Source organism: Microcebus murinus, chromosome 4 (genome assembly GCF_040939455.1).
Source record: "Microcebus murinus isolate Inina chromosome 4, M.murinus_Inina_mat1.0, whole genome shotgun sequence".
In the NCBI taxonomy this organism is placed as follows: Eukaryota; Metazoa; Chordata; class Mammalia; order Primates; family Cheirogaleidae; genus Microcebus; species Microcebus murinus.
In genome coordinates this window covers 53,884,817-53,911,964 of record NC_134107.1, presented here as the reverse complement: position 1 = coordinate 53,911,964, position 27,148 = coordinate 53,884,817, and the positions used below count along the sequence as shown (strand labels likewise).

At 46.8% G+C, this 27,148-nt stretch overlaps 1 protein-coding gene across 3 annotated transcripts in view; it reads left to right on the top strand.

The window, feature by feature from the left end:
- Positions 1-27,148, top strand: part of SYT9 (synaptotagmin 9) — a 170,467-nt gene that overhangs the window by 127,221 nt on the left and 16,098 nt on the right. Inside the window, exon 6 of one of the 3 annotated variants that reach the window (XM_012744206.2) lies at positions 452-581. In XM_012744206.2, the coding sequence (XP_012599660.2) occupies positions 452-581 (130 nt within the window). Of the gene's footprint in view, positions 1-451; positions 26,432-27,148 lie in introns of those variants that run through there. The other 2 variants (XM_076002217.1, XM_012744207.2) reach the window with 2 other exon arrangements.

The following is a 27,148-nucleotide window of genomic DNA, read 5'->3' as shown; positions in this document are numbered from 1 at the left end:
AGGAGCCTTCGCCACTCTGCCCCCTTTGTAGGTTCAAGACTCACAACTACCAGACACAGAACGGCTCCCTCACTCATCCTTTGGTTGCCTCTTGTGAGAATTTGAGCAGCTATTAGTGCCAGAAACTCTCCTTGCAGCTGGCTTCCTTTTCATTACACGGATTTGGAGGCCAACCTAGTTGCAGAACGAGAGGTGACATCCTTAACATGCATCGGGGAATTCCTTGAACAGAGAGTTCTTAGGAACTAGCTGACCGAGTCAGTGTTAGGAAAGCTGGTGTATGATATTGGAGCCCAGGATCTATTGGCTATTAAGCTCGGCTGGCCTATAGTTTTAAATTAGGAATGAAAAAATTACCACTTTCCCAATTCTCCATCAGTTTAAACTTGAGTAGCTGTTGCTCTTATATACCAAAATTTTAAGAAAAAACTATTGTGGGCCATTTTCACAGTGTAGGTCACAATGAGATCATCGGCGTGTGTCAAGTAGGCAACGAGGCTGAGAGGCTGGGCAGAGACCACTGGAGTGAAATGTTGTCATACCCTCGGAAGCCCATTGCACACTGGCATTCCCTGGTGGAGGTAAGACCCTACCCCAACGTGTTTCACTTTGCAGAATAGTAAATGCTTTACTGTTGAAATGCAGGAGCCGGCAAAAGCATGCATGCACCAGGGTCTGTGGTCATAGATGATTTCTTTGGTTGCATTGCCTGGGGCTGTTGGAAGTTGCATTCAATCTGAGTTGAATCTATGCTCCCCACCAGGAAGGTAGGTTTTGAACACTTATCAGGGATCATTGCTCACTTTGATTGACTTTTTAAAAGATCAAGACTGATTCTGTGTTATGACTTGGCATTTGGAGAGCATCTGCAAGACCCAGGTGAGTATGGAGTTGCAGGTCTTCATAGATTGAGTTGAGCCTGGGCCCAGAAAGAACGTGAGACTGGGAGAGAAAAAGGCCTAGATTCTAGGACTGGCTCTGGCACTAACCTATGATTCTGGGCAAGTTGATTGGTATCAAGTTCAACTACATATAATAAAAACCAAAAACAAAAAAGTACAAAATAAAAGTGAAATGAAAAGGTATTTCTCCCTTACACACAAAAGGTACAGATGAAACCAGTCTAGGGTATATAGGGTTGTTCCAAGATCAACAGAGACCTAAACTTCTATCTTTCTGCCTCTTGCTCTCCCAGTATGGCTTTTTTCCTTGAAGTCACCTTGTTGTGCAATATGTCTGCTAAGCTCCAACCATCACAGATCTTCTATGCCATAAAAAGGTAGAAAGGGGCAAAAGCCAAAAGGACATGCCTTCCTTTTTAAGGGTTCTCTTTGAAGTTTCGTGCAACACTGCTATGTACATTTAGTCATAGAACTTAGCCACCTGGACATGTCTAGTTGCAGGGGAAAGCAGGAAATGTATTCTTTTTGTTGGGTTGCAAATATGCCCAACTGAAAACCAACGTTCTGTCTTCAAGGAAGAAGAGGAGAGCAAATACATGGAGGCACATGGCCATCATTCTGCCACTTACACCTTCGTTCATTCACGCCCTCCTCCATCGCCTACTTCTCGTTCATTCTCTGCCATTTACTTTTGTTCATTGACTCACTGTCTTGTTTACTAATTCATTCTCTCAAAAATAATTTGTGCTCACTAAGTAACATTTCTTAGGGTCAAATGCCATAATAGGTACATAAAATACAGATGTGAATTAGAAACTGTCCCTTCCCTTGTAGACATATCGCCCATAATAGAGACAGAAGATGGCGTGTAAACTCATTAACGTGCACAACCATAGCATTCTCATCCATGTAAGTGCTTCAAGAGCACAGAGGAGAGCAGTGTTTGTTTTTCTTACAAGAGATTGTCTGTGAAACATCTCTCCCTCCTGCTCTCGGAAAGTAGAGAACCGAGCCCCCGGGAATAGGGAAGCCAGGAAGCAGGCAGCAGTTATTTACAAAGGGCACGTGGGTTCCAGGCAGAGAACTTTCCTGTATTCTCCCTTTGTGGGCAGCTCCATTCCCTGAACGGCCACCCTGAGAGGCTGAGACCAGAGCCTCGCCCAGTGTGGGCTCCTGTGCCCGTGGTAGCCGGGTGAGTCGGGTTGCAGGAAACATGCAGGGCAGCTGCGGAGGGGCAGAGAGCCCCAAACCCAGGCCTGGAGACAAAGTGACATCTTTTCGGAAGATGTACAGGATGAAGAGGGCAAGACTGGGTTTATGGAGTGATACTAATCGTCAGGGCCTCTGGGTGTGTCCAAGGAAAGGCTAAGCCCTAATTTGCAGGTCCCTAGGACAGCTCTGCCCATGTGCCATGGAAGCTAAGACTCTTTCTTTCCTGAACTCAGATTCATTCCTAAGAGACCCACAGAGTCTATGAGCCACTTGAGAAGGAACTGGGACTGGTGCCAGCTGAACTGTACCTCAGTTCTTCAGCTCCTGGTGAAATTCTCCAGGGAGTCTATCTGTGGACTCATTAAATTGTCCAGGCCGGTCACTAGCCATGGCAGTTACAACAGCAGACTTTTTTCACTCTTATACATCATTGCTGACTTTAATTCTTACATGTAATTGGGAGTGTGGAAAAGGGTTAAAATTCTGTGCTTCTCAGGAAACAGGAAATGGGAAAGGCCTGAGGACAGGGGTGTGGTGTGGGGCTGAGAGATGGGGCTGAGAGATGAGCCTGAGCCCTGCACAAGCAGTTCTTTCTCAGTGCCCTCGGCTGGGAGTCACCCTGGGCCGGCCATTGCTGCACGTGTCAACACAAAGGAGAGTGCCGGAAGCAGGCCTCAGAGGCTTCTTCCCTCGCTGCTGAGGACAAAGCATGGTGGGACTTTGGTCACCTGAGAGATAGTCGTTAAACCCCAAATGCTCAGCTTTTTGCAAATCCATGTTCGACAGTTATATAAATGAAAAATAGAAATAAATGTCTGTAGGGTTAAACCACTGAAACTTGGAAGTCATTTGTTATAGCAGCTAAAATTACTTTGGCCAATACAATGGCCATGTCTCCACTGTTTCAGCAGAACTAAGGAAATGAAATGCCCGCGCCCCTTACACGAAGGGGAAACCAAGGGAGGCCGCCCCTCCCCTGTTGCTTCCTGTTTCTTTGAAGTACATGCCGTGGACTCCAGATCCATCCTGAGAGGGGAAGTGATACTTTCCCTTTTAAAAATAAACATGTAACTGGCAGAATTGGGGCAGCGGTACTAGGTGAGATGAAAAGCAGTACAGGGAGGGCAGCCATGCTTCCCAGCGGCTGTGGGGATGGAGAAGGCAACAGGCAGAGCAGTTGGAAACATTCGCGTTGGAGTTGCATGGGCCTAGACTCAAGTCGCTGTGCGGCCACTTGCTAGCTGTTTGTTTTTCTCCTTCTAAATCTCAGTGTTCTCGTCTGTAATGTGGCCGTAACAGTTCCTGTCTCACAAGACTGGTGGTGAGGATTAAACCATCTACTCTATGTGAAATGCAGCACCATGGCTGGCACATAATAAATGCTCAGTAAAGTTCTCTGTTACAATCATTATTATTACGTCCCGCATTCTGAGGGGCTGCTGCGTGTCCCAGTGGGACTGTGTCATGCAAAGAGATCTCATCGATAATGTTTGTCATGGAGAATAAGAGAAAGACTGGGGATCCCCCACCCCTGCACCCTGGGGCTGTCATCTCAGACTAGGGGAAGGAGTCCTTTAGGATTTGGCTGGACAATAGATGCACATGTTTAAGTTCTGTTGTTTCCTCTTTTCCTTGGCCTTGATGATAAGTTGCTGTTATACTCTCTAAGAACCTTTTAAATTTCTGCTTTGAAATAAAAGCAGCAATTAAATCCTAGTGCTCTTGATGTGTGCGTGTATGTGTGTGCATACTTGTGTACACTTGAGTATATGTGTGTGAAAGAGAGAAGGGGAGGGAGAGAGAATGGAGAATGGGGGGTATTGGGGTTTAGTATGAAGAGAGGTTGACCTGGCAGAAGCTCTTCACTGCTGGAGACCGAGGGACCAGGTTAGGACTGAAGCGTGAGCCCTACAGAGATCTGGCAGCCTGCTCAGGTTGCATCCAACACACCCCGACCTTGCCAGGGCAGGTGGCAGATGGAGTCTTCAAAGCCAGTGAGTTAAAAAATCCGTTTCTCTCGCAGGGATTCTGGACAGCTTCACTGCACACTCAAAGGTCAGCCAGTATGGCTCCCGTGCCTCTCCATGATGTCAAAGCCTTGGAAAGCTGTGCAGACTCCCCTAGAGCAGGCTGCCTGGGACTTGGGGATAGGAGTGGCCCCTGCACGGGGCCTCAGGAAATGCCAGGGCCCTAAGGGCTCCCTTACCACAGCGCCCTCTCTAGAGCTAAGAGAAGATGGGGTTGGCCTGGCCGAATCACAGCGCCTTTCCTCCCTCCTGGATGTCGAGCTGACCAACGTCATGAGCCTCGTGGAAGCTAGTAGGAAATAGTTCCAGGCTTTCTCACTGCCCTAGTAGTGCTGCATAACCTCTGTATGGACAAGTTGCCAACTTGGTTTGATGGGAGGACCAGACAAAGACACTATTTGGTTAAATCAAATTTTACTTTCCTTAAAGAGGTAGAAGAAAGAGAATCCAATCAGAATATATAATAAAGGTCATAGCAACATTGTCCTGATGGGCAAAGTTGTAAGATTCTAAATACCAGCATCCTACTCAAGGTGTGCTCATTTGTGGATAAGTCTTCCTCCCTCCAAGCCAACCTTTTTACATACAGGTGCACGAGGCTGAAAAGGGTCTGCTCCAGTCTGGCTGTCTGCTGGGACCAGCTCATTGAGCTGCTGCCCCTCTAACTTAGGGCTATATTATTCCCAGTTAACCAGAGGACGGTTAGGGCACAGTATGCCCTGGTGTGAAAAGAGTTCTGATTTATCACTCTCAGCCTCCTACAGGGTATAAAATTAGAGCTGTAGGGCTACAGCAAATGACAGTTACCCAGACTTGTCCTGGGGTTACACGAGCAGCCCCTTTAAATTATCTCAATACATGATCTATCACGTGCTCAGCAGAGCCTGTCTGGCGTCTTCAAGATCCACAGGTTCCCAGGAAAAGGCATCTGATTACCCAAGGTTTGGTTAGGTGTCCACCCCTAGTCTATTTTGTTGTAGGTCCAGGGTCATAGACATGTGACCTGTCAGGGGACGGCATGGAAAGGGAGTGTCAGGACGTGGCGGGCACATGTGGGTGCAGCGTCCCCTCCATGCTGTGGCATGCTCCCCTGTAGCCAGCATGACGTCTCGTGTCTCAGGGCCTCAGAGAACAAAATGCTTGCTATGGATGGAAACTGAGAGAACAAGAAACATTTAAAGTACATTACAATAGTGCAAGAAAACGTAGGTATCTCTGTTATCTAAAACAGGTACTATTTTGATAAGGAATAAGTTGGGGGCATGGAGGGAAAGAATTAACTTTATCTTGCTCATTAATGGTTCTTAGTCTTTTCCAGGTTATCTCAGTATCTTTGGGATGAATATTCAGTCACATGCAAGGCTCCAATTCCCCACTAGAACTATTATATTTTTTCTTTTTTCCCTAGAGATCTCATCTCGCCTTTCTCCCTCCCAGGCTGGCGTGTAGGTAAAAGGGACCAGGAAGGCCCTTGTGGCATTGGCTAGCACTGGGCATGTTGTCTAGCTTGTCTTTGGGCATCAGACTTCATGGTCACCCCCTCTGCTGCCGAGGATCTCTGCTGGTGCAACTTGTGGCCTGTTGTCTCAGCTGAGCAGCAAGAAGATTGCTCCTCTGGAGCTTGGCCACCTTAAGGCTGACTAGACCACACACCGGCTCTGACAGCCTTGCGGGTCTCTGAGGGCTGGCAGCACCTCCCATTGCATGCTTGGCCTGGGAGGTTTTTTCTTGGAAGCCCTTGGTACAGAGTCACTTCCCCGCTTGCTGGAACTCCCTGAAACCCTGCCTACCATTACTCTCATATCCTCCAGGCATTTGGGGACACGTGGGCTGCAGGAGACTGCGTGCCATTACAGGCACCCTCTTCATGTGGTAGAATTGTATGGTCATTTCTGTGTTGGCCTGTGTCAGCCCAGGGGCCACGTTTGCCTTCAGCTCCCCATCAATCCATCTGAGCTTGGTGTTTCAAGCCTGAGGGGGGAAACCAGAACCTTTGCCCTTCCCCTCTCTGTATTTCTTCTTCTTCCAAAGGCTCTCTATTTTCTCATTCTATCTCGTGGAAACTTCCTTTATATCTTAGCATGATTCCTCTCCACCTGTGACTTAGGTTCAGATCTCCAAGGTTTCCTCTCAACATGTAAAGGCAACGTTTGGAATTTAGAAGTGTTCCTTTTTTCTCAAAAAGGCCTGGCTTTATGACTCTCATTTCATAGGGTTTAACAGATCATTTACCTTGTGTTATCTGCCCTCAGCTTGCAGGAATACATGGCATTGATTCTATGCATGGGACAACATGATTTACAGACAGTGAAAATGCTACCCCTGTTACATAGGTATTGAGTTGGCATTTGATGCATGAATGAAAGAATGGATGAATGAGACATGTAATGAAACAAATTGTATTCCTCTAGTTCTAAATTTCCAGAATTCCCCATTCAGTAGAGGACAAAGTAAAAGTTATTTCAGGCAAGGTGTAAAAGGTATTGAGAATGAATTGGCAGTAGGCTATTCAAATGGAGATAGTCGTTAATGAGCTCCATGTTTTGATTATCTTTTCTCCATTTAGGAAAAAAATCATGAAAAGGGGGCTTTTTCTTCCTTGGTTCCCATTAACTTTTATCTGAGAACAGTGGCTTTGTATCTTGAATACAATTGAGAAATATTCGAAACAACGAGGCCCATTAATAAATCAGGAAGGTCCCTCTTGAGGTGATGAGGGTGGCCAGGTCCTAGAGCTCTTCAGTATCTCCTTCCAGGAGGGGGAGGAAGCACACAGGGACCCCAGTGGTGACTAGCAGGATGCTGCACCCCGAGTGACAGCTAATTAGGAGGGGACAAGGACTGTAGCCCACAAGTTGACTTTTCTGATCAGGGAAATATTTCAGTAGCAATTTCATACAAGATAATGATTTGCCCCACCTACCTGTGAAGATAAACAAGAGAAAAATAGTGGGGAAAAATTTTTTTTGGACAAAATGATGCACCTATTTTTGAGATTTTCTTTTACCAAAAGAAAAGCAAAACTATTTTTAATGGCGAGTGTCAGTGTCCATAAACATCTCCAGGACCACTGAAGCAAAACTGATTGCAAAGAACATAAAAATGTGCTACATGTTTGGGATCTGAAAACCATTAACAACCCTGTTAGGATTTGTGCCAACTGATATAAGTGGCCAGAATGCTGTTTGGACAAGCAAGCATGGTGAGTGTCAGTGGGGCATTGTGTTTCCAGCTGGTGCAGGGAATGGGCAGCAAACAAAGCCAAGGCCATTCACACTTTCCCAAGCAAGTTTTCCTTTTGTATTGAATTATCTGCAGAAAAGAAGGATGCTAGGTATTTTCTCATCTTCAGCTGGGATAAATGACTTTCCCAAGTGACTTTCCAAAGGTCTGGAGAGATAGTAATCATACAAAACATGGGCGTACTTAAGGTAAACATTAGAGATATAAAAGGTAACAACAGTGTGGTAGAAGATAACATTTCTGCCTGAACAGAAAGTCAACTACATCTTGACTTTCCTCTCATTCACAGATGACCTTGCTCCAGTAGTCACCAGCCTGGAGCATCCCTGCTACACACCTGAACAGTTATTAAATAGGAAGGTAGATGACAGTGGGCTTGAGCCATCAGCTGTCTCCATCTCCAGGAATGGCATTCAGAGGTGACTGCTAAACAATAGCCAATTCTTTCCCTGCAGATGAAATGAACCAGAATGGTTTGTGTCACTCTCTGAAAGAGCCACACCCGCTTCTGATAGCCTGGGAGGAGGATTTTTTCTTACACGGCTAAGGATATGAATGATGCGTGCTTAGATGCTTTACATATTGATAGTAAGTGTTCAGATTAACAAAGTTTACTTGAGAAAGGTCATAAAACCAATCAAGAAAGTAAATGTCATCCAAAGGAATTAAGATAATATAAATGTTTAAAAATGTCAAAATGGCCGGGCGCTGTGGCTCACGCCTGTAATCCTAGCTCTTGGGAGGCCGAGGCGGGCGGATTGCTCAAGGTCAGGAGTTCAAAACCAGCCTGAGCAAGAGCGAGACCCCGTCTCTACTATAAATAGAAAGAAATTAATTGGCCAACTGATATATATATATAAAAAAATTAGCCGGGCATGGTGGCGCATGCCTGTAGTCCCAGCTACTCGGGAGGCTGAGGCAGGAGGATCGCTTGAGCCCAGGAGTTTGAGGTTGCTGTGAGCTAGGCTGACGCCACGGCACTCACTCTAGCCTGGACAACAAAGTGAGACTCTGTCTCAAAAAAAAAAAATAAAATAAAATAAAAATGTCAAAATGCTATAGTCTGAATTCATATGTTGAAACCTAATCCCCAATGTGGCAGTATTAGAGGGGAAAACAATTAGGTGATGAGGGCTCTGCCCTCATGAATGGGATTAGTGCCCATATAAAAGAGGCCCAAGGGAGCTGGTTTGCCTCTCCACCATGTGAGGATGCAGCAAGAAGGTGCCGTCTACCAGGCAGAGAGTGGCCCTCAGCAGACACCAAATCTGCTAGTGTCCTGATCTTGAACTTCCCAGCCTCGAGAACTATGACCAATAAATTTCTGTTGTTTATGAGTTACCCAATCTAAGGTACTTTGTTATAGTACCTGAAAGGACTAAGATACCCTCCTTGCTGACTGGAGTCAGGGTCACATCAAGAAATAAGGCTGAGTTGGAGCAGGCAGCACCTCTCACAAGGGGAGACAGGGATTGGCCTGGCTGCAGAGGGGTCACAGGGTCCATAAACAAAGTATGGAGGCTCAGCATCTGGTGTTCCCTTCTTAGTTCTGGAAACTTCCATACAGGGATAGTGAGTGAGACCCTCTGGTGGCAGTGACAGCCTCTAAGGAGGGAACTAAGAGGCAGGCAGGGATTAGGATGGACTTCTGGTTTTGGAGAGGGTGCTGGTAGAGCTCTTCATGGCAAACATTGAGGATCCTGCATAGAGGATCCTGGCCTGGCAGCCTGAGTCAACCTGGTGGTGGAGCTGATGGTGTAGAAGTTGGACTCACTTTGGCACACAAGGTCCAAGAATGAGTTGACCAGCAAGGCTCCTTGGCTATGGAAGATTACAGCACCTCAAAGCGTGGCAGGGCAGTCTCAGGAGGACAGTTCTGCCTCTCCAGCTTGAGCCTGCAGGGTGATATCACCAGTGTATTCATGGGTGAATAGTTGGAGAGACAGAATCTGATTTTTCATTTGCATTTTAAAACTTTATGTTCCTTAAAATTGCAGAAAGTACATTCCCAGGATTAGGGCTAATGGCTCTTGTCCCACTACTTACAGTGTGACACTTCCATTGCCCTTCAAGTATGGAACCAACGTATCGTGTGAATGTGAGCGTACCTAGAACCAAATCTTGTATCAGGAATGAGATGCATGGACATTGCAGAGAAAGAAACAATAACTCAGAGAAATCCTATACTGTCAGATAACAAGGGGGAAAATCAGGGATACACCATCAGTCACAGGGTGTGAGCCCAGGCAGACTCTAAATCGTCACTCACTGTGTACCACTAGCTCCAGCCCTTCTACTTCTCTAACAGGTAAGTGGGCACGAAAGAGTTAATAGCGGAGGCCTTGAGAAAGCTGCTCCCTATTATAGAGAAATCCCTTTTAGCTACAATTGCTGCTGCTAGAGGAGATACTTGAAAGCAAGAGAGGGAATAATAGGGAAGAAAAGGACTTTTGAATCACATGGGAGTCTTCGAGGACTACTCAGCCCAGATGTTCCTCTTACTGCTTCAAGACAATAATTCTCTGAAGTCCCCAAGCACAGATGTGGCTTCCTTCACTGTCTTTACAGATTGTGTTTGAATTTGTGGGAGCCCAGGAGATAGTCCTGCTGAGTCTGAACTTCCTCAGTAGCAGGACAAGAGGCAGAATTAATAATAGCAATACAGTGGATATACATAGCTGAGCCCCGTATTGAGGTGGATGGTCTCCAAACTTTAAAAGAGAGTCCTTGAGCAACTGCAGGCAAAGACGGATAAAACTCCTTTATTAGACAATCAGCTACAAAGACCAAAAGAGGACTCTGTGAGCTTGGGAATAATGGGGAACCAGGACTATGAAAAAGGAAACAGATCTGGACCAGATTCTGGGCTGCATCCATCCCTGTCCTAGAGAGGAGAGCTTGGAAGTTAAGGACTGAGCCCCCTCCACCAGCGCCACCCCCTCCCTGCTCAGAGAACATTAGGTGGCCTCTGTTTTTAAGGCTGTGTGCTGCTGAGCAGGACATGCTTGCTAAATAGCTATTGAGAGGGGTGGGGTGAGAGGTAGTTCTATAACCTTCCTTCCATGTGGTTGAAGAAGCTGAAGAAAGAGTAGGTTTGGAAGAGAGAAAAGTGCTGGTGCAGCAGCCAGCCACAGGAAAAGGAATTTGGTGGCCTTGCGGGGGAGGGGAAGTTGGGAGTAGTATTTTCAGTAGGATTGACATGGATTTGCATTTGGATTGTAAAATGAGAACTTGCTGAGAGGTTTCAGACTGAAGAGTCCATGGTGCTCCTACCTGATTCTATATTTTCTGTCATCTGTCATCTGCCATTTACATGCATGCACATATACAAATTTAAGTTAGTTCTTAGCAAGCATAAGCATACACATAAAGGCTTAAACTAATTGTCCAATACAGTGACGTACAGTTATTTTTGCTGAGCTCTTTCCAGAAGTCAAATTTAATTTGAAAACTAAATGTTTAAAGCACAAATGCAAGAGCTACTGTCATCGAGGTAGATAATAACTGAGGAGAGCAAGATCAGTTACTCAGTGAGGAAGACTTGACCCAGGTACTCTTCCTGGTGGACTACCCAGTCATGCTGCTGCCACTAGTGTCTAACGGGGAGGAGCCGATGCCAGCTCTGCCACTTAGAGCTGCTGAGCTTGAGCGAATTACCTCATCTCTCTGAGGATCAGATTCTTCCCCTCTAAAACAGGATATTAGTACATAGTTTTAAGTAACCGTGTGTGGATAAGAAACGAATAGAACATATAGGAAAGCACCTGGCATAGTATCTGGCAGTGAAAGGTGTTCAACAAGTGTGTGTTTCCTTTTTGCAGCCAATTAAGATCTGGGGAAAATACAACTCTAGCCAGGATTTTCAGGAGTGGATTTTTTTTTTTTTTTTTTTTTGACGGTGCTGTTCCAGTGCTCAAATAAGGATAATGTTTCCGGGGATATTCCAAGTTGTTCATTTCTCTGACTTTTGGAATTTCAAGCATTTCGCAGAGACTTTGCTGTCAAGAATGTAAAGTGTAGCACAAGATTTCACTAAGTTCCAACTACACATGGAATAGGACAGTGTGCCACAAATGTTCTTGACTATGAGTCACATTAAGGAATACATTTTATATCATGGCCACATACACACAGATATAAAATTGAAACAGACGTTCCATGAAATAATATGGATATGATGCACTTTGTTTTTTTAAATTTGCTATTTCATTAAACAGAATACTGGTCACAACCATTAATTTGATTTCACAAACCATAATGGGCCACTATCCACAGTATGAAAAACACTGTATGATGCACATTTTCAAAATGATCAGTGTGATTTTGACTCAGTGTGGGAATCTTCAGAGGGAAATGAGGGCATATAATCAACTGCACACATTTTGAGGGCCATCCAGCCTGCTTTTTCTCTGAAAGACCAAGAATTCCAAGCTTTTCATCAAATATTCACCAGGAATCAATACATCCCTTGGTTTTAGCTTCTCTACATAGGATGCTATGTGCCTGAGTTTGGGTTGCCATTTTTGCATGAGCACAAATAAATTATTTTCACCACAAATATTTAACCTTCTGGTCTGGAGCTGTGTTGTGCTTAGCCTACATGGCATAGAGACACCAACTGTGTGTTTATAACGAAAGGAAAAGCTGTGTAAAGCCGCAGTAGGAAGGAAGAGGCAATTCTTGGTGGAGGCGTGTGTGTCCCTGCTACAAAGGAGTTACCTGCGATGACTGGCTCCACCCTGACTCCTTTGCTCCTGCCAGTGCTGGGCACTACACTAACTGCTGTGGACAGAGTACCTGTCTGCACGGAGTCCGGTGGGGGAGTCTGACAGCAAATTGTTCCAGTGTAATATTGTAATGCATAATTGGTGTTTTCAAATTTCATATGGGAGCCCAGATGAGAGGGTTGCCAACCCTCCACAGGGGAGTGGGTGGTGACCAGAGACACGAACGGACTCTGCTTGAGCAGGCTCTTGGAAATGGGTATGAATCCTCCCGTTGAGCAAAGAGAAAAAGGACTTTTGAGAAGAAGGATCAATGTGTGCAAAGGCATGAAGGGGTGATGGGCAGGGCTGGCACATGGGACACGGAGGAGTTCAGACAACTGAAACGCTGGGCACCTGGGGATGCAAGTGAGGCCCGAAAGGGAGGGAAAGCCTTGTTCAGCCATGATAAGGAGTTTGGACTTTCTGCTGGGGCAGTCAGAGAGCTTTGGCATGATTTTAAGAAGAGCTACAGCATGCTCAAATTGATGATTTATAAGGATCACACTGACCATCTGGAGAAGCGTGGACGAGAGGGGTGAGGCTCTGCAGGCAGAGACAGCTGCAGTGGTCAGATGGGCTACGCTCCAGCCTGCAGAGGGCAGAAGTAGAGGAAAGCATGGACTTGCAAGGGTTTATGAGCCAAAATCAAGTGAGAGGTCAGAGAGAGGGAGGAGCTCGGACGACAGCCAGGTTTACATGCTGACCAGATGGATGGTCCTGCTGTTGACTGAGCCACAGAATGGCAGAAAAGGGGCAGGGCATTGGTGTAAGGGTGCAGGGAAAGGGGAGCTGACAAGGAGAGAGGCGAGATTAAGGAGTTTTGGTGTGTTCCAAAAGCAATGGAATTTGACAAAATGCACCATTCATTCATTACCTTCTAAAAGGTGCTCTTTAAAAGACACATCGAGTTCACAACTAAGTTACTTAGATTCTAACCATCCCCCATACACAGATGCACACGTGCACACACACACACACAGTGCTCCTGGCCCCTGCTCTTTTCTTAGCTGACAGCTAGTCAGAGTCTATTCTGGGCCTAAGACCACGTGAACAATGGCAGATTGGTTCACCTGGTTTTGCAGTGAAACTGCCTATGCCCATAATCTGCTGACAAAAGGCTAATTAGCCTGAATTTTAAGCTCCAGATCCATCGGGAATAACATGTCCGAAAGCTCCGGGCTTGACAGACAAAAGCTTTCCCTGAATTCAGGGAGGTTGCACTTTTTCCATATGGCCCATGTGTCAGTATTAGAGAGCTCCAGAGTCAGCTGTGACCTCACGGTGAAGAGAAGGGAGCTCGATTCAGAAAGGCAGGTTCTTTGCCTTGCAGCCCTCTCCCTGCTGAGGGCTGGAAACCCTGCCTAGAGTGCGGACTGGAAAAAAAATTCTGGAGCAGCAATCAGTATGGGAACTCAGACAGATGGGGCTGCCCCCCTAATAGGGCATGGGGGTTGGTGGGAAAGGGCTGGGGAGAGACACCAGGAACAGACAGTAACACTAGCTCAGTCAACATCAGGCCACTGAGCAGGCAAAGTGGAGCAAAGGAGCAAAGTGGAGCAAACATCAGGCCACTGAGCAGGGCAAAGTGGAGACTTAGCAAAGTCTGTCCAGATTGATTTCAGACTAATCTTAGTATTTTAATATTTTAGAACCATTCCTCAGCGCTATGCCCATGCCTCTGCTGCTTGTTTCTGTGTGCATCGGTTGGCTGGGCTGACTACTCTGAGTGTTTTTTTATGTCTGCCACCCTTAAAGAGAACAGTTTCAGTAGAAAGGTGCCGTCTGGGCGCATCCTGATTGGAGAGAGACAAGGAGCGGAAATGAGGAAGGGAGGAGTTAGAGTTAACAAGTACAGACAATGCTTTCAAGTTTCATGGCTGAAAGGGACGAAACTTCCTTCACCCAGAAAAGGATGAAGGATCATGGGAGAGGGATTTTCTTTCTCAGAAGCAAGAAATGTATGCATTTTTATAGGCTGAGGAAATGGCCAATAAAGGAAGGAGAAGTTGAAGATAGAGGAGACAGAGAGGATAACTGGCGTGTGGGCTCTGACCTAGAGACAGGGAACAGCTCTCTCACAGAGCACACGGATGCGCTGCCCTGCTGCAGCAGGCACAGCAGGGCTCCATCTCGTCTCTGTGGTATAGGGAAGCAAATGTTACTCCATGGCTAGGGTTCAGAAGTAGCCGTGTGCTCTCAATATGGGGGCAGAAGACTCAGCATTTATGCAATGCCCCCTCACCACCTCCCCCAACTTCCAAAACTTTGGCTCAGCCAATCACCTGCCTCCTCTCTCCCAGGTTTCTTGGCATCCAGCTTTCCCTGCATATTTACTGCACACTCTGGTGTCCTGGAAGCAACTCTGCCCTCTTTCAACCTGGCTCAGCCTTGAAAGGGCTCCTTTTCCCATCTTGGTGCTGGTGGGGTTTTGCCACCATCCAGACCCTTCTCCTATTCTTCCATCAACTTTCATCAGATTGTTTGGAATGACACAGCTTCTTACAGGTGCTCAGCTCTGCCCATTGAAACTGGGGTCTGGAGCACCCCTCAGAGCAGAGCCCCACCCTATCATCCCATGTCCCTCCTACATCCCGCCCCTGACACTTGGATGTTGCCCTTCAGTTCAGACTTCATCTCTGACTCAGCACTGGCCCTTGATACAGAAGCTCCTTCCTGCTAAGTCCTCTCCTCCCAGGTCCCATTCACTGCCCCCACCTGCATACACTTTCAGTGCATCCAGCTGAGGCAGTCTTTGAGCATTTGTTCTCAAGTTCTAAAGGGCCCACCTCTCACCACTCAGAAAGCAATCACTCACTGTGCCCTTTTGGCTTCAATCAGACAAACCCCAAGATATTTAGAGGGATGAAGCAGCCTGAAAATGTTCCTAGACACCAAACTTAATACAGAGGACAAAGATCCAGGAGAAAATGGAAAGAATTATGCAAACTGGAGTTATGGAAGCTGGTAGGGGTGTGGAGGCATGCACACAGCATAAAAGAGAAGGAAAACTCACTCCATCTCGACTGCAGTTTCATCATGGTGCAGAATCTTCACCTAGAATGTGAACTTAAACCTTCTGGGAAACCAGAAACTTTCTCTGCTCCAGGAAACAAAGGAAAGGAGGCCGAGGAGAGTCAGCGTCAGAGCCAAGGTGTACTGATAGGAAAGAGGAGCGTGTCTAATGTCACGTAGCTGGCACTGGTACAAGGGTGTGGCCAGTGCTCAGGAGCACAGGGTCACACCTGCCTGGGCTGCCAGGGAAGCATCTGTGGGAGTGGACCCCCAGGCCGAGCCACAGCAATTACAGTCAAGCAACATCATGTCAAAAGACAAGCTGGGAGGTGAGAGGTGAAGAAATGAGCTTGAGTGGCCGGGCACACAGACGTCCAAGCTGGAGATCAGACTTTAGAGAAGGAAGCAGGCATGGGGTGCAGAGCTGAAGATCCACCAGAACACATAAGGACTTGGAACCGTCCAGAAGCAAACTGATGAATGTGTGTTTGGCCACATCATTCGTTTTCACATCACTTGCCACACAGTAGCTAAGCCAAAGATGAAACCTTCAAAGAGTGGGAATCCCCGTGAATGGAAAAGAAGCTAGAATGAGTAAAAGAACACAAATAGATGTGAGATTCATCCCAAGAGAGGAAGCCAGGCTTTCTGGAAGAGAAGCACAATGGAGGGAGAACCCCGCCCCCCACCCGAGTGTGAAGAAGGCTGCTGTAGGGAAGCTCAAGAAGACCAGGGTTGGTGACTCTTCACTGGGAGGCACAAAGAAAGTGCAGGTGGACCCAAAAGGTCTGATGGCAAGATGCCTTCCTGATGTTGAACAGGGCCTGATGAAACTGGTCAAAGCCACTGCTTCTCATGGACATGGCCATCCCACTAGAAGCGAACATGGATTGCCTTCAGTGCTTTTTGGGGTGAAAAATGAAGGACTTGAGAATACAGGTAATATTTTCATTACTCTTCCTGTTTCCCTTTGGAACTTCAGAAGACTGAGGAATACCTCAAAGATGATCAAAATTGTCTTTCAAGATAGGGTTGATGTTTAGAATAAGGTTCTGAATCATGGCTTAAAATAGCAAAAGTGATCATTCCTAGCCAGGAGTGCAGAGCACCTTACAAAGACATGGGGACTGTGTTGCTCAGCAATTGATAAGATAACTTCATCAAGAGGATTTAAAAACTAGTATAGTACCAGGAGGAAGAGGGAGACAACATAGCAAAACGGACAGCCCACTAGACCAGCTGCTATTGATGACGTTAAGTGGGATGTGGAAAAGAGTTTCAGGACAGGAGATGCTCAGTGATGGACAGCAGATGGGATAAGATTGAAAGCCCAGCTGTAACTGATTTGCTTGGCCTTAGGTGTCCCAATGCATCTTGCCCAGAAAACAAACAGAATAACCCAGGGCAATGTCTATAGCCTTGTGGGTATGACTGACACCCAAAGCGTGTCAACAAACCACTTAGAAGCAGACAGATTAATGTGCTGTACCTTCCTGGAAAGCCATGCATCTGAGGTTGAAAGTTCATTGACAAGCATATCTGTGGGACTTAGCAGAAATGACCTCACTAGGGGACTGTCACAGGAAGGGAGCTGATGCTAAAGCAAATCATAGCACTAGGGCGGGTTGAGACAAAAATCTAGTTGTGAGGGAGAAGCCCCCTGCGGAGACATTTCCTGCAGAGACTTCCCCTGGGAGTCCTCTTTGGTTAAAGACAGAGTATCTGACAAGTTCGTGAGTAGCTCTGCTGTAAGTTATATCCTTTAGAATACTTTTGATGTGAAGAACAGAAATCCTGGCACAAACTGGATGAAACAGTGAGAAAATGTATCATCTGGCCAAAGGCTCTAGCGATAGGATGGGGCTTCAGGGATTGTAGATGTAGACTCTGTGGCTAATGGTGGTGTCAGGGGCACCAGCTCTTTCAGGGCTGCGGGGCCATCCTTCCTTTCCGTTCATCTTCAGGTTGGTGGCAAGACGTGCAGTTCTAGGCGTTGTGTCTAGACATGAAAATATACAGAGGAAAATGTACTTCCCGGAGCTCTCTGATAGGAGCAAGAAAAAAATTTCTCAAGCTCCCAAGACTTGGCCCTCACCTGTCATGGCCTGAAGTGTGCCATATTTTGAAGCAATCACTGGCAAAAGGAGCAGAACTGTGTGGGCCAAACAGGTACAGCCCTGGAGAGGAAGCCCCTTCTTCTGAGACACCATGAAAAACACCATCCCGTTCTCCCTTGGCAGTTCCCGCCCAACCTGCCAGCTCTGACTTTTCCTGCACACACCCAATTTCTCCCCACAACAGCTCTGGACTCCATGTTCCACCTTCCCGGAAACAAACCATCTTCTAGCCATTTCCAAAAGGCTCGAGCCAGCATAGGCACCGCGGGGCAGTAAATCAAGGCTGGATCTCAAAGCCTGCCAGACCAGCAGCTCCCACTGAGGATCTTTCTGGATAAGAGATGGTCCTGACAGGCTGTCAACAGCCTGCTCCCCACCCCACCGTCCACTTCTCTGCACGTGCCATCAGCACGCTGCCCGCCGTGAAAATGGCTGTGGAGAGGCGCTTTCCTTCTGCAGACCCAAGCTCTGCCAATGTCCACGCTGTGCTGGGACCAGAGGAGGGACAGAGAGCTTCCTTCCACCACCTCTGTGGTCTGGTCTTGGCTGTCTCCTATTCTTCAGCCCAAACCAGGATAGAAGGTGGTGTCAGGCCCAAATTTCAAGATACTTGTCACTTCAGGAACCAGAGAGTCAAAGCCCTGAAGGTATGTTTGGAACTCCCAGAGGTGCTCACCACAGGGCTTGTGCTGCCAACACCGTGCCTCCACACCACCTCGCTTGGAATCCTGGAATTCAGGTCCTCTCTCCACTCACCTCTATCTACCCTTAGCACTAAGGTAGTTCTGTAGCTCCCCACTCAAGTCGGTCTCCTTCCTTTATGAGACTAGACTTCACTGGACCCCTGTCAACAACTTTATGCAGTTTGTGCTTTCAATATCCCCAGATATTCACATGAGTAATAGGACCCTTGGCCCAATGTCAAGCATCCATCTCCCAAAAAGCAAGGAGCCCTTTCCTGAGGCCTCTGCGGTCAGCTCTGCTAACCTTTGCTGCCCTCCCCTGGCCATTTGCATCACTGCAGGTAACCTTTGAAGCCCTCAAGGGCTGGGTGATGCGTTCATTCAGTAAACACTATTTAGGGCCACTCTGTACCCGTGCAATGTCCAGACACTGATGATTCAGCGATAAAAATGCATGGTGCCTGCCTTCCAGGAATACACTGTCTAGTGAGGAAAGTGAGAGAGAGAATGTGCTATGAATGAGAATGAATGAATTCTAGTGTACCCCTGGAAAAGCCTAACTTTGCTTGTTATTCAATCAACTCCACTGCCTAACACCTCCACCTCCAGGAAAACAATCCTTGGCATTGAGTACCCCTTCCCCTTTGGGGGTGGAGCTGGAGATCTTTGACTTCCCTCTAGTCATTGGGGGTGCTAGTCACATCTGCCTTCTTCCTCCCTAGCATTTTAAGGACTTGTTTTTCATTTATAAACCAAACATTTCTGAACAGGTTCCAAGCACTCTGATAGGCACTGGAGATGCAATAGGGAAAGCAGGCCCCGTCCCCCATGGAATTTATAATCTGGCTAAGGAGAGGGACATAAGCAAATAATTAAACAGAGTGTTTAATAGCAGTTACAGTGTTACCTGGTACTGCATTCTGTTTTATTCTTACCTACCAAAAACTCCGCAAAGCACGGATAGGGTATGGGATCCACGTTTGGGGGGCAGAGGAATGGACCACAAGGAAGCACAGCCCACACATGCAGTAGGCACCTCAGGAAGTGCCAAATGCACGAAGGAGACTACAGGGCACAGAGGACCCCTAAGTGCCAAGGCAGCTCCAGCCAGCTCAGCTGAAATCAGCAGCTCATGTGTTTCCTCCTCACTGGCAGCATGGCCACTTCATCCTGAAACTCTTCTACCCAACTGCCGATCTCCACATGCAGATCCTGATGTCGCAGACAGGACTGCTGGTAGGTTCCAAGTTGAGTCAAGTCAAGGATAGTTCAAGAGCCACAGTCCAACATTGCAGGAGCCACCTCTGCTCTCTTTATCAGCATATACCCAATCCTTCACATGGTACTGTGCACACAGGAGGGACTCCACAATTCTGTGATGGCTACTGAATGAACACATGGATTTTGCATAACTGTACAGGCGGGAGTTGACCTGTCTGCAAAGAATTTGGTCACAATTAAACTCATTTGATCAGGGGATGCAGTCATCCTAGTTCGCTGGAGTCAGATGTAGATTTGTAACCTAATTTGGCCTATTGGCCCCCAACAGGGTGTAGACTCTGGGTTGTAGTAAGACCACCAGTCTTCCTCAAGGCCAAAGAGGGTGCCATTGTCATCCCTGAGTTGAGATCTAAGAGTGCTCCTTTTTGTTCAGCCTGCTCTTGGGCCTCCAGGTGAGAGATCAGTGCAGGCTGATTGGTCTGAGAAATCTTCCCAGCAAAGAAAAGGCAGGAGGAAGGATTTCCAGCAGCAAGGGGGAGAGAGCAGAGAGCGGTGTGCAGTGGCAGTGAAGGGCAGAGACATAGAACATGTTCCCTGCGGTTTAGGAAGGAACCTCTTCCAGGGCTGTGCTTCCTTTTTGACAGGTCTAGGGTGGCCCTGTGCTGGTAGTGACCGACTTTTCCTCAAAGATCCAGCAGGGGCTGCAACACATTTTGCTTAAAACTACAGCTGGTTTGTAATTTTGGCCTCAGATAGTAATTACAGCTGTCGGGGCTCCTTGGAGAGATAATTACGGAAAGAATTCAGCACATTCATTTTATCTACACACTTAACCATCAATTAAATCATTACCATCTAATCCTATTCCAGAGTCTAGAAATGTTCTGTGAATATATAATTTTGAAGGCACTGAAGTTTGTTTTCAGATGGTTTTAAGTGAAAAATTGCCCAATTTCCATAGCTGATGGAGGCTTTCCCTACGAAGGCAGAGCCGAGAGTGTCTCCTGTCTTGTGGTCGCTGCCTCCCCAGAGGCCTGTGCTACATGAGGGCCCAGGTGGGAACAGATTGGCAGGTGGCATCCAGGACTTTGCTTTTGATCTCCTATGGAGTTCATGGTTTTCCACAGCAGGATTAGCACTGGGATTTAGAGGCCAGTGGCTGGGAACAGACAGGAGGGTGGCTTGTTTGCCAAGAAGCTTCCAAAAGGCTCCTCCCCTGCTGGGATTCTGCAAGGTCCCTGGGCCATGGTCTATGAACTCAAAGCCAAGGATGGGGTCTCTTCACTTGGGGAACCCAGGAGAGAGTGTGGTATTCAACAGCATGAGCTCTGGAGTCAGACCAAATGGGTTTACATTTGGCTCTACCACTTCTGAGTTGTGTGTCCTTGAGGAAGTTTCTAAATTTCTCTAAAACTCAAATTATTCAACTCCTTAACAACACAATCATAGATCCCACCTAATAGAACTGTTGTGAGACTTAAATGAAAAAAATGAATGCAATGTATTTAACACACTGTCTGGCACTTAACAGATGCTAGGTAAATTTTAATTGATATTATTTAACAAACATGGATGTACAGGGGAAGGAGAAAAGTGGAAGGGAGAATTGGAGTGTCCAAAAATGCACCCCCATGCATGCGGGGCCGTGGGCAGACTCTGATGCTGGGCGCCATGTCTCAGGCTTCACTGTCTGCCCTCTCAGACCTTGATCTCCCTTGGGAGTGGCCCCTGGAGCTCCTGACCACAGCCTTGCTCTGTGCCCCTCTTGCCTGAACCCCCAGGAACCCCCGACTGCAGCCCCACTCTGCACCCTCCTCCCTGATCCTGCCCTTACCCGGCTCCAGCAACCTCACTGCTCTGCTGGCTCCCTGCACAAGCCTGCTCTCCTCCTACACCTCTCACTGTCTTTTTCTGTCTCTCTCATGGGCTTTCACGGGCTGGCAGTCAGCATAGTCATGCCCCAGGTTTCTGTCCTAAGCCACTTTTTGTTTTTCCTATACCACACAAAGCAGGTTTTGAAGAGGGGCACCTGACGACCCACAGGGATGCAACTGCTCCCTGGCCTCCTACTTCCAGAGAGTCAATTCTTCTACTAGGCAGGAGTCCTAGGCTGTCAGCTCTTCAGACTCTGTATACTCAACACTTGGATCCCAGAGGCACTGTAGGAGTGGGACCCCGGGAAGTTTCCTGTTGGCGGGATGACTCTTCCAGACTGTGGCCAGTTTTTAGGCTTAATCCATCCTGCCCTCCTGCCCACAGCATGTGGTTCCTCTGCTGAGGTTACTAGAAAGCCCAGCTCTTGTACCTCCATGGCACTGGGCACAGGGCTGGCATTTGCCCTGACATAAGCAGCCACTATGTGGGAGCCCCAAGCTGGAAACCAGCCCTGGGCAGAGCCTCTAGACCAGGTGGCAGACCAGCCTGAAGGGCACCCACTTGGCCTTACAGTTGTGCCCAGCCCTGAGCCAAGGCTGCAAAGGGAATGAGAAGCTCCCAGCAGGTGAAATCATGGAGCCGAGGTGTCCAGTTTCTATGTTCGAGGATAATCATGGTTATCTTTGGAAGGACTATAAAGTGAATATTAGTTTTTAACTACCTCTGAGAGTTGTAAGAATTAAATAAGTTAATAAATGCAGAACACTTACAAGAGTGCCTAGTACCTAGTATATGCTCAATGGATATTAGCTATCATTATTGCCATTATTATTAAAGGAGAAACCAGGCTTCACAAGGCCTACAGAGTCCTGGCCAGACAAATGTGTTGTCCTGCCTTGGGAGCTCCCAGGAGGGCTTTCTCTTGGGCTGGTCCTCCTGTCCAGTAATCTCCAGGTCCAATGACATTATGACAACTTCATGATCCTTAATTTAAGCATTAGTAGCACAGGTACCACAGGGTGGTCCATTAAAAACCTGGATCCTGGCAGTGCCCAGAGCAAGGGAAGGAAAAGCCCTCCCTGGCCATCTTTCTGGCCCCTCTGCATTGATTCCCTCAAGGGGAAGAAGAGGTATAAGACCACTACACTCATCCTCACTCACATCTCCTCCTCTCCTCTCCTCCTGAAAAATGTGCATGGGTGACTCCTGCCCTGCCTTTCTGTCTGTGAGCCCACTTGGACCTTGGGCAGCCCCCCAGGCTTCTTGCGATGACTCATGAATAACAAAATGATGTCCATCCAGTGGGCAGTAAGGAGCCAATCCTTGAGAGGAGGTTAAGGAGGGAAGCATGGGGCACACCAGCACCACCTAGAGTGTGTTCTTCTACCCCAGTGCTTCTTGGGCATAGTTACCAAGCTTATTCAGACTGGATCCAGAGATGGACTTCTCTCCACCCCCTTGGGAAAAGCTCTCTCCGTTCTTCATCAAGATGAATCTCACAACCTATCCATGCTCCAGTTGAACTTTTCTTCTTCTACTAGACCCTGCTCTTTCCCTGGAAAAAAAGTTTGCACATGGTTACACATCTCAGCAAACCACTCAACCCCACATCTTTGTGGGTCAGGCAGCTTCAAAGAAGGCACAGCTTCTTCAAACTAGTTTCTACATGGTCAATTTAGGCATCACACAGCTATGCTGGTTCTAAAAGATTTTTCCCTCCTGAGCTGTTATTATTCAACTCACTTAACAATGTAAAACTAAAACAATGCCTTAGAATTTTCAAGAAAATTCTTTTGTTTCCATCCTGCTGGCACCAATTCACTCTCCCTTACGACTTCACATTCCCAAATGATTTGTGATGTGGGGTTTTTGCTAATTTACTTTCAGTTGTTTTGCTTCTGCTATTTCTTCCCCACCTAATCATCTGCTTCAATATAACCATAATTTGCAAAACCAGTAGGACGTGCAGTGAACAATATGCAGTAAAATTGACTAACAGAAAAGGCTTTGTTTTTAAAACTCTAAAAGCTAATGGAATATTCTTTTTATTGTAGAAGTCATGCTATGTTCTGTGAGTTTTATCCACAGTGTTTTCTTGAATGTTGTATTCTGGCAAGACTAAACTTTGTAGTTATAAAGATTTGTTGATTCCTCCAAAGTAGACCATGATTTTTCCTAGTTATCTTAGCTTGGCAAGTCTGAAATGAAAATTTATGATTTTGCTTATGCAGCATTCCTTCCATCCTCTTCTGATAAAAGAACCTCATTTTCCTTCAGGACTTGCTCCCAAACCCCTATACATGGAATTTGGGTAGAGGTGCCCGCACCCTCAGCTCCAGGAGTGTCTTTTTGGCCCCCTTCCCCAGGCTTCAGTCCACTGGGCACATTCAGGGATTGCCTCAGGGTGAGCCTGCGACCCAATTTAGGCCCAGGAGTTTTGTTTGTAGCTATCGGGAGGAATCACAGCTTTCCACTGGACTTGAAATGAAGTTGCTAACTGATATCTTACCATCAAAACAATAAAACACACCCCAGAATGGAGTGAAACAAAAGAAATCAGACTTGAGAGGTGTAGAAAGTGATAATGAGACAATGTCGGATAATGACATTGTCTGAACCTCTGGATCCAGCTGTGTCTGCAGTTGTTTCTTGCAAGAGGCTCACATATACCTCATGACCAAGAACAACAAATCTGACACAGCTTCTGGTCAGAATTCCAATTCCAGAGAGAGATATAGCTAGAAAATTGTTCTATACACACAAAAACAGAGAAAAAAATACACAAAATACCCAGTCTTAATTTTAACATGTGAATGAGCAATCAAGGATCACTAAGTAAAAAAGAACTAACAGCATTACAGATTGAAAACAAAAAAACAACAACACATTCAGGAAACAAACTATAATAAAAAATCAAAGTCAAATGTGAAATGAAGCAGAATGTATAATGATTGTCAGCAATTAACATCTAGAAACTCTATGCATAAGCAGTGCTGCACATTGGCCTCAAGATATCAGATAAGAATGTCATCAAGGACACAGACGATGCCCTATGCTATCAGCAGGGCCAACTGCCAGGCCCCCTGTGGGCTGCGCACCTTGGGACTGGGGGTGTTTCACCTCCGATTCTGTTACCTGCAGCTCTGCTCACACAGAAGAGCTGCCCTCTGACTCTGCCCATGCTTCCCTGCACAGGGGTGCAGCCACTCAGGGTGGGCCAATCTCAAAGGCAATCTTCTCCCATCCCCCTGTGCGGTGTCTTGAGAGGCTGTTCTAGTAAGTTCTGGTTGTTGGGGAAGTTTTGCTTCTATAGAGTTGAAACGGCTTCATTGGAGTTTCCACATGTTGGTCCTGGTCTGTCCATCGACACAGCTCTGAACATCTCCCTCCCAGGGTGCTTTCTTTTTTCTTTATTGCTTACCTTACCATAGCCCTTTCACGGAGGGCTGCTCCCTAGAGCAGAGCACAGACCCCACCCTATATAGCCAATGGAACCAGATGCCCAGAGAGCCTGAGATGGGACAATGATCATACCCTGAGTCAAGTGAGATGCTTTGCGTCTCTAAGAACCGAAAACCAACTCAAATCTCTTTAAAGAATAAAATGAATATATTGTCTCACATACATCAAAAGATGAGAGGTACATTTTAATTCAGACTTCTGCTGTAGGTCTCTGGGATTCTCTTGGCTTTGCAGTCTTCAGTGTAAAAACAACTACAAAATCTAAGCAACTATCATCAATAATTATGAAAATGGTTAGGTAAAAGTTGATAGGAAACTTAATGATGGGTGGATTAAACTGACATATATCTGAAACCACTGATCTTTCTTAAAATCACTAAAAACAGAACAACCAGACATGGCGTGCCTCTTGCTTTAACATAACACTTCCCTACCTGTTAAATATTCTCCCAAAAAGTTTGAATTTCAATTGAATCAAGCGTCTAGATCTACCTACCAATTTATAGGAAACATGGATATAGAGGAACACATTAAACCACAGCATGAGAATGCAGACAGCGAAACTGAAAATGTGGGAAATTTTACAGAATAAATGACATTAAAAGGGGGGAGGGAGGGGGTGAAAACTATTTAGAAATTAAAAGAGACAAGAGACATGTTAACCACGTTCAATATCTGATGGTGTTTGGATCCTGATTCAAACAAACCTGTTGGTAAAAGGGAGTTTTGAGACAGTTTGGGTAATTTAAGTTTGAACATATTAAATTACATTCAGGATTCTGGTTAATTTTGTTAGAGACAATAATGGTTTTATTGCTAAACATTTTAATGTCTTTTTCTGTTGGAGAGATATATATACATATTAATAAATTAAATGATGTAATGTCTGGGATTTGCTTTAAAATATTCCAGCATGAAGAAAAGCAGGTTGAATGATAACTGTTGAAGCTGAGTGGTGGGTAGTTGGGCATATCGAAAATGTCTATACTATAAATTTATAAGAAATCACTGAAGCTGAGCCAGACCTCATCATATCCATGCCTGACGCGTCCAGAACCACAGTGTGGCGGAGGCTTCAGTGAGCCAGAGAGATACAAGAGAGTTGGAGAGAGACTAAAACACAGAAATGGGGAGAGAGAGAGATGGAGAGAACTGGGTAGGCTGATTGAGAGATCATAAAGAAGCACTGACAATGTCCCTTTCAGAAAGCTCAGCGTGGACCCCACCAGCACCTGAACAACATAAGAAGGCGAAGGGAGAAGTGGAGCGGTTGGCTGGGGCTGGAAGCCCCGATAGCTCAAATAGCGGGCTCTGGCTGACAGGGCACTGGCCACAGGGGCTTTGCCAGGGACCTGTTTCAAGGGTGGCAGAGGCAAGCAGGTTAGCAGGACCTCCACAAAGTCAGCCCTACAGAAGCTGTAGCACAAGGCTGGGACCAGAAGCTGAGAGCAGTAAGGACAGGACTGACCTAGTGCAAATACGTAGCACTGGGGCCTGCAGATGACAAGGTGTCTCTGAAAGCCATACCCAGCCCCAGTGGCTGCAAGGGTAACTCTAGGGCCCACCTAGTATGGGGCTGAGGGCTGCAATCCCTAACTCGGGGGGGCTGACTCAGGAACTGGGGTGTTCCTGCGGGAACTGAGGAAGCCTCGGGCATTTGGGAGGTGTGGAATGACATTGATGCCCAGTGCCTCCTCTCTTAGTTAATTTTAAGCGAAAGAAACCAGATGGAACTAGCTCTGAATTTTTTAAGGATAGAGGGAAGTTTCATGGGATTCAGGGGCAGGAGTATATGTAGGTTGCAGGAAGGACTACGGCTGGTAACCAGAAATTTCGGGACGTCAGGTGTTTATCTCCTCTCTGAATCTACTCTCTCCTTCTTTCTTCACCTCTACTGCATTCTCTCTCTCTCTCTCTCTCTCTCTCTCTCTCCTCTCTCTCTCTCTCTCTCTCCCTCCCTCTCTCTCTCTCTCTCTCTCCCTCCCTCCCTCCCTCCCTCTCTCTCTCTCTCTCTCTCTCTCTCTCTCTCTTTCTCCATATTCTCATTTCCCTCTTTCTTTTTTCCCTTTCTTCCCCACCCCCCCCATGTTCCCAAGGAAGGACCCCTCATGCCCCCATCTTGGGTTGGTTCAAACGGCTGAGCCAGGGGTGTGGGGAGGAGGAGGGTAAAGAGCCCGGCCAAAAGGTACAGCAAGACTCCCAGGGGTAGACTGCACTTCAGACAGGGAGGTGGTGTTGTCAGTGTGTTCTGGGAAGATGCTTCAGAACGTGTCTCTCTAGCTGCCAAGAGCTGGCCAGTGGCATCTTTGCCATCAGCCGTCCTGAGCTCCACCGCACACATTCATTCAGCCCTTGTTACTGAGCCTCTGCCACATGCAATGTGCCACGTGCCACATGCCACCCCCTACACTGGTAGCGCAGTGTTGAGCAAGACTCCTGCTGCCATGGAGCTTGCATTCTGGTGAAGGGAAACAGACCACAAGCAGTTAAACAGAAAAATAGGCCATGCTAAGCTGGAGGATGAAAACACAACAGCGCGATGTGACAGGAGTGAGGGAGCTGCTCCGCGCTGGGTGGTGGGGAAGGGCTGTGAGAAGGTGACTCTACCTGACTGACCTGAAGCAGACA